Here is an 8,171-nt window from a genome sequence, read left to right on the forward strand (position 1 = left end):
CACTGAATTGGTCAATCATTAAGTCAGATGATGCTTTTGCATCAAGATGCTATGCATTATTCCTAAGGAGCTGTTTTAATACCATGAATGAAGCTGGTTTTATTAATGAACTGGAAAAGCTTGTGAGCCTTCAGATTGCGAGATAAATGGAGAGTGGCAGTCTTCAACATTTTGGAGAAAAACACGATCGCAGACCAACGCTGAAGGACCTGCTAGAGTTTTTGGAAAAGCCGCATTGGATCCTGTCTTTGGAGAGGCCCAGAACCCAAAAGAACGGGTAACTGTTAAAACAACAAACCCAGTGTACAACTCTAAAGCCAACTTTGCTACTGTTGTCCCTGTATCAGAACAGACTAATAATAGACCACAGCCAAGTTACTGTATAACCACTCAAAGACATGCAACACAAATCCATTGTCTTTTCTGTGACAAGCCCATTCTATTGAACTGTGTGATTCATTCAAACAGAAACCCAACAAGGAAAAAGACCAAACGTTTGTGTTTCGGCTGCCTAGAACAAGGGTAATAATATATAGGGGAATAATTCCATGGAAATGCATGGATTCCAGTTGCTGCTACTGAAAGAAACTGGAATCCATGCATTTCCACTGAATTATTTTTGGAATCTGATCCCTTATCATACCTGTTCATTCTTACTCGTCGCTCGACTTATCGTGACTAAATTCAACATGGCTGCAAACGCTAAACTTTGTGAAGATACTGTCTGTATAAATCGTCTTGTAAGTAAACTACCAGTGCTTTTTCAAAGTTCTCAATGTCTCGTTTTAAATGTCAGGGCCCTCAGAAGTCTACCAATGAAGTGTGGAGATACGTTGAGCCTCGTAAATGGTGTAAAACAGTGATTTATTTGCATGGCTAGGCCGATGCCCGAGGCCCCCCCCAATTGAAGATAAGATAAGAGATATGACTTTATTGATCCCACAGCTGGGAAAAGCTGTTGGTAGCATAGATAGATAGATAGATAGATAGATATATACTTTATTGATCCCCAGGGGAAATTCAAGGCATCGGCTAACTAGCGCCAGATTTCGGAGTGCAGGGGACAAGCCGAGATGGGCTATGAGACATACGTTCACACTACGTTCAAAATACACACATCTGACAAATGTACATTAAACATACATTTAAAATAGACATAAATCAGGGTGTAAAACTTAACAGACAGCTCACAACGCCGTAGGCAGACATAGGCCTAGCTCTAAAGACCAGAAAATGTAAAGTCCATAACTTGTTATTAGAGATGTTCAACATACACATACACATATATTGTAGTTTTCGGGTATGAAGGTACACTTTACATAAATTGAAACATTTACACAACTTCAATGCACTGCAAATCAGCATGTCTGGCTGAATGGATGTCAGCTTTAAGCAAAGATCAGACCAGCGTTTCCGCTAGTTTTTTTTTTAACAGTGGCGGCAGGTCACGCCCCCCCCCCCCCCCCCAAGGGAAAAAAAAGGTTACAAGGCTAAGTTTACTAGGGTCGGGTGTCACTCCCGGGATTTTGCTAATCACACCATTTAGCCTAATGTGACTTGAGAGGGACAGGATTCAGGAACTAAAACAGGCCCATCTTCTGTCTGACTCACGTCAGGTTAACCCATGCATTAAACCACATGTCACTTGAACGCTTGAACATACCGGTAGTTGACAATGGAGAAACGCTTAGCTTACTTCGTTTATGACAGAAATGAACTGTGCCAACATGTAGAAACACAACCCACAACAAATGGTGCAAATCTCCTTTACTTTATAGTACGCGATTCACATTAGGCTAACTAGGCCATCACCGTGAGTGCATACAAAAAGTTTTGCTTTAATCTAATTTACCTTTGTTACTACCAGTCGTTGCTTTTTCCCGGCGTCGATTCGCGATTGAGTGCGCATCTAATGTAACAGCGGTGTCTTCGTGGAGACATCCACTCTCCAGTTTCATGTTTTGCTGTTGTTGCCAGCGAGCTAATAGGCTACGATATGGGGAATACTTTCAATACGATCAGCTTCAGAAATGAATGGGTTTTTCTGTCTGTGCTAGGCTGCACTTTTCCATCAAGTTGTGCGAAAATTGTAGTTTTTGCGATGTTGACAAACATGCATAGCACATGGAAGCTCTTGATAAAAACAATTTATGGAATAAAACTAGACAGGTCCCTTCTTGAATTTCCCCTTGGGAATCAATAAAGTATCTATCTATCTATCTAGTTTTAGACTACTTATTGTTAAATTGCAATGTGAGCGGCAGCCAGCAGGGGAGGATACGTCGGCAGGACAGCTGCAACTACATTGTGCGTTTGCCCTGATTCTGATACCGTGGGGGTATTAATTAAACCGTGGCGGGCCGCCATGCTGAAATAAACGTAGAGGAAACACTGTCAGACTCATCATTCAGTTTATTCCTATACTTTGTTTTTAATGCCACAAGCACTGAAAACCCAGTTTCACACAGATATGTGGTGGCAAAAGGCATCAGAAACATCAAAGCCTTGTTTGACATCAATGTCTTGTGTATTCTGAGTGTGTATACATCCAGAAATGTCCTTCTGTGTGAAGACAAGTTTTAAAGCAGTATCGGAAGATAACTCCACAAGGCTGTCTTGTTCCCTTGAACTCAGACCTGCGAGGGCACCCTCGTCATATGAGACAGATGGATTCTGTATCCAGCTATGTTGCTCGCTGAGCACAGGGAAGTATCCACGGAGCTGCGTCTTCAGCGACTGCAGATGCTGTCTGATGGAATCTGCCACAGAACTCGGAATCGGCCGTTCCTCTTTGTTGAGAAATTCGCACAGGTTGTCAAATGACTCGTAATTGTTTTGACCGACTCGTCTGTCCCACAGCTCGAGCTTTCTGATTGTGCCCTCGATCTTACTGTGGACATGAAATGTTGTCACAGCTTTCCCTTGTAGGGATAGATTGAGTCCGTTTAAGTAGCCGAATATGTCCGCCAAATATGCCAAATTGCAGAGCCACTCGAAGTCACAGAATCGGTCGGACAACTCAAACCAGGAGTCAACGAAAAATGTCCTGAGTTTGTCTCGTGGTTCAACAAGTCGAGTAAGCACCTTACCACGCGAAAGCCACCGGACTTTGGTATGCAGAAGAAGCTGTCGGTGCTCGCTCCACATCTCTGCACATCATATAGAAAACAGACGTGACTGCAGTGGATGACTTTTTATGAAATTGACCGTTTTCACTGTTTCATCTAAAGCAGTCTTCAACTTTGCAGGCATCATTTTTGTCGCCAATGCCTCTCTGTGTAGGCAGCAGTGGACAGCAGTGGCCTGCGAAGCTACGGCTTTGACCCTTCTCACAACTCCGTTGAGTCTCCCCACCATGGCCTGAGCTCCCTCAGTGCTTATACACACTTGGTCCAGTCTATTTCATTGGAAACCACGAATTCATTCAACGTTTCAAAAATGGTTTCTGCTGTAGTATGTGCCAGTAGAGGACAAGTGAAGGAAATCCGATCTGACAATGGAACTAACTTCGTCAGCTCACACCGTGAGTTAAAACAATTGAATCAAAGCAAAATTCATAATAACCTAATGCAGGACGGAATAAAATGGATGTTCAACCCCCGCATGGCGCTCATCACAGGTGTGGGAGCACTTGGTGCAGGAGGCTAAGAGAGTATTGTGCTCTGTTGTCGAACAACAAGTCTTGGACGATGAGGCCTTGCAGACAGTCTTCTGTGAGGTAGAGGCGATCGTGAATGACCGCCCAAATCACCCCTTCTTCTGATGATCCCAATGATATTGAAGCTTTAACCCCTAATCACTTGCTCCAGCTAAAGGTCAAACCCATTTTGCCACCTGGGTTGTTCCGGAAGGAGGACCTCTACACCAGGAGACGTTGGAGGCAAGATCAGTACATTGCAGACTTGTTCTGGAGAAGATGGGTCAAGGAATACCTGCCCATGTTGCAAGAACGGCACAAGTGAAATAAGACTCGGCGGAACTTTGCTGTTGGGGATGTGGCCCTCATCGTTGATGAATCCGCTCCGAGAAAGTCTTGGCCCGTTGGACGCATCACTGAGGCGATAGCAGATTCCCAAGCACTTGTTCCACGAGTTTGTGTCAAGACAGGAAGAAATTAATTGGAAAAGCCTATCAGCAAAATCTGCTTCCTGCTGGAAAGGCAACAGTAAAAGTTGGCCAACAGAGTCATGTGCTTGAAACTCTGACTCAGCATGTAAACTGATAGTGACATAGACATGCTCTACATCTCATTATGCAACATACACTCAGCATGTAAACTGATAGTGACATAGACATGCTCTACATCTCATTATGCAACATACACTTTTTGAACAGTTACAGTACATACATTAGGATAGCTTTGGAACTTTCGTCACTTTTTGGAACTTTTTGACTTCTATGGACTATTTTTCAAAAAAAAAGAAGGAAAAAAACAATGTATGTGTTGACTTTATTATTGTATTTATTGTTACATTTAACTGAGTAAGTGTTTTGAACTTACTCTTAGATTTCTGCATAGCAATGGCTACTAATGTACTGTATATAATATGATAATTGCTTGTGAACAAGAATTAGGGGCTGGAATTTTGAAGCCATTTTGGTCCTTTTCCTAAGTTTGTTTATGTTCTAAATCATTTGCTATGTCTTGACAAATGTTATTTATATCTTAGCATTTTTGCCCACAGCCCTGAAGTGTTGAATGTAGAACAATTGGAAACTCTTGAAAAGGCTGCGACATACACACACACATACACATACAGTACATCCTCACCAAGAATCCACCCCTGCCTCTGTGTGTGTGTGTGTGTGTGTGTGTGTGTGTGTGTGTGTGTGTGTGTGTGTGTGTGTGTGTGTGTATCAGTGATGCAGATTAATAAGCTGATTGAGCTGGAGGTGTTGGAGGAGGCGCACCTGAACCTGTGTGTGTGTGTGTGTGTGTGTGTGTGTGTGTGTGTGTGTGTGTGTGTGTGTATCAGTGATGCAGATTAATAAGCTGATTGAGCTGGAGGTGTTGGAGGAGGCGCACCTGAACCTGTGTGTGTGTGTGTGTGTGTGTGTGTGTGTGTGTGTGTGTGTGTGTGTGTGTGTGTGTATCAGTGATGCAGATTAATAAGCTGATTGAGCTGGAGGTGTTGGAGGAGGCGCACCTGAACCTGCTGTCTCTGCGGCGGGAGTTCCATCAGCAGCAGGAGGAGGCGGGGCCAGACGCCTCACCTGTGGAGCTGGCGCACCTGGAGAAGGACCTGCACCTGCTGTACGGCGCGCTGCGCACCAAGATGGCCGCAATCGTGCGTCAGTCCAGCGCGCTGCCCGCCCGCAACAAGGAGCTGCTGGTGCAGGTGGCGCGGGTGGTGCAGGAGGAGGAGCGGAGGGAGGGGGGGGCGGGGGGGCTGGGGGGGTGGAGGGACTTCTGGCGGGACGCCGTGCGGGACGGTGTGAGGGACGTGCTGCAGGCTGTGCACCTGGACACACCTGAGCGCAACACTTCCTGGTTGGCCGTGCACCTGGGGCTGCTGGGAAAAGCCATTGTGGAGAACCTGGAGAGGGTGAAGGCGGAGCTACAGGCCTCGTACCCGCCCAGTTTCCGCGTCTTCGACCACTACGTGGACGCTTGCCATCAGGTCACCACCGAGCACCTGCAAAGGCTCATGGGAAGAGTGAGGGAGCTGAAGGACTACTACGCACTGTTGGACTTTATGACACACAGATATCACAGGTGAGACCATACCTGTCAACACAAATTACTCCCGTAATTTGCATGGCCTTCAAATAGGGGTAAAGGATTTTGGAAAAAAAATCGAATTGCGATTTTTCTCACCAATATTGCGATTGCGATGCGATATGCGATTATTTTTAAGCTCTTTATCTTCTGTCTTATTCAACAAAGACAAGCAATATATTATTCTATAGTATGACCAACACAAAATTAGATACAGTAAGTTTAACATAAACTGTTCTTTCCTGGAGCCCAGGCCTATGTTATGATGGCATTAGGTCATTGAATAAGATTGATGAATGAAATATTTTTTATTTAACTATTTTAATCACATTAGTAGACCTATATTTGTTGAACTTCCAGCCTTGTAAACATTTAATGATTCTGATTCGTTTCTATGTTGATTCTATTTCATGTAGATATGATCTTCTTTCGTTAGTTAACAAATAGATCTACATGTAGTGGCACTGACACAGCTTCTCATTGTCCTGTGCTCTCCATACACGCGCGCTCGCGCACGCACACATGTTAGAGGGGGGCCGGAGATTTCTCCCCCTGGAAATTTTGAAATTCTGGCTGCTAAACATACCATTTCAATGCAGTTTGGAAGGGACAGAAATACCTTAACAGAGCAAACAGCAACCCTCATCTATCTGAGGACTAAGCTAAAGTATCTATTTTGTAAGTTAATGTAAAACACATAGGTTGGTGAAAGAACTGTAAGCTCAAATTCAGCTCATTAAAGTGTAAGCTCATTAAAGCATGTTTAGACAAACATTTACACTTACTTACGTACTACACATGATTTTAAAAACAGTACCATTTTCAGTTGTTATGATTTGATTGATATGTGACCTAAGAACAATCTTACATTAAAAAAGTTGCTGAGGTCTGACTTTGTGGCGCTCGGAAATTAAATTAGTTTAATCTTAATTCATGTGATGAAGGACTTTGAACGAAGTTTCAGTGCTGAGTAAGGTTAACACTAAATATTTGAATATTTTACTACTAGTAATATATTTTTCATTACCATTATGGCAAGCAGTAGGCTAGGCTTGCTACCTGCAAATCATGAGCAAGTGACCTGATAATAACCTAAGTTATGAGCACATGAGACTATTATACTTTCTTGCCCTCTACATCTGTCACGAACAGAAGACGACCCAAGAGCGCAAGTTCAAATTCAGAGTCTTTTTATTGAAGGGTTCAGGGGGGAAGAGGAGTGAGAGAAACGTGAGGTCTTGGAGGTTCCGGTTCCAGGGGTGCTAGGAGTGCCAGGGGTGTCAGGGGTTCTCGGGGCTCAGGGGAACACACACACAACAGCAAGGTGAACAGCAGGCAGTAGTACAGACCAGGGCTAGGCACTAAACGTGGTGAGGGACCGAAGGCAGATTCGAGTTACCGGGGGGGCTGAAGATCGGAGAGTAATCGAGAAGATCCGGAAGGCAGGTCGGGATAACCGGGGCGGTAGAACAGGGAGGCAGTCAAGAAAGGATCCGAATCACAGGTAGGAGTCAGAGAGTAGACAGGCAGGCAGGTTACTGGTCCAGGTTTGAAGACGATCTGACAGGGCTTGGCTGAAAAATAGGGCTTTATATACTGGGAGAGGTTAGTGGAGAAATGCAGTGCAGCTGGCAGAGTAATTAGAGCAGAGTGGGGCAAGGTGAGGATGGTGAGTGGGAAATGCAGCGCAGCTGGCCAGGTAACAAGAGCAGAGCAGGGCGGAGCCAGGTGGAGCTCGTTAGGCAGAGTAGAGAGAGAGTGAGCAGAGTGGCAGAGAGTTGAATCAATTAAGGTTGTTGCCAGGGAGAGAGAATGCTCATGACAACATCACGGTCATAGTGATCCTATTTATATAAAACAACTTTAGGCCTCCTTTTAAAAGGGTATCCCTTTTCACTACATGGATTAGCTGCCACATACGTGAAGAGAACAAGTGGAGATTGAGAAACATCCAACGCAATGCCTTGGTAGGCCTAATGTTATTAGGTTGGATTTTGTAGTCACTGCAAATTTAACACCCTCGTTTCTATGATACTGGAAACAATTGAAACAGGAGAGTGTGCCAAATATTTGTAATATGTGTAAGAGTAGCTGGGGAACATACACAGACACCAATTTTAGGAAAAGGGCTGATGTTGACTGTTCAGCTATTTTGGTAGCCTATGGTTTATTACACTATGACTGTGATGTAGAGGGCAAGAAAGTATAATAGTCTCTCTCATGTGTTCATAACTTAGGTTATTATCAGGTCACTTGCTCATGATTTGCAGGTAGCAAGCCTAGCCTACTGCTTGCCATAATGGTAATGAAAAATATATTACTAGTAGTAAAATATTCAAATATTTAGTGTTAACCTTACTCAGCACTGAAACTTCGTTCAAAGTCCTTCATCACATGAATTAAGATTAAACTAATTTAATTTCCGAGCGCCACAAAGTCAGACCTCAGCAAC

The 8,171-nt window shown here is 44.0% G+C and overlaps 1 protein-coding gene across 3 annotated transcripts in view; it reads left to right on the forward strand.

Moving 5' to 3' along the window:
• The window catches only part of exoc3l4 (exocyst complex component 3-like 4), a 46,691-nt gene that overhangs the window by 11,218 nt on the left and 27,302 nt on the right, over positions 1-8,171 (forward strand). For all 3 annotated transcript variants that reach the window (XM_042085433.1, XM_042085437.1, XM_042085445.1), the window contains one exon: positions 5,098-5,716. In XM_042085433.1, the coding sequence (XP_041941367.1) occupies positions 5,098-5,716 (619 nt within the window). The remainder of the gene's footprint in view (positions 1-5,097; positions 5,717-8,171) is intronic.

The sequence above is a fragment of the Alosa sapidissima genome, chromosome 1 (assembly GCF_018492685.1).
Source record: "Alosa sapidissima isolate fAloSap1 chromosome 1, fAloSap1.pri, whole genome shotgun sequence".
In the NCBI taxonomy this organism is placed as follows: Eukaryota; Metazoa; Chordata; class Actinopteri; order Clupeiformes; family Clupeidae; genus Alosa; species Alosa sapidissima.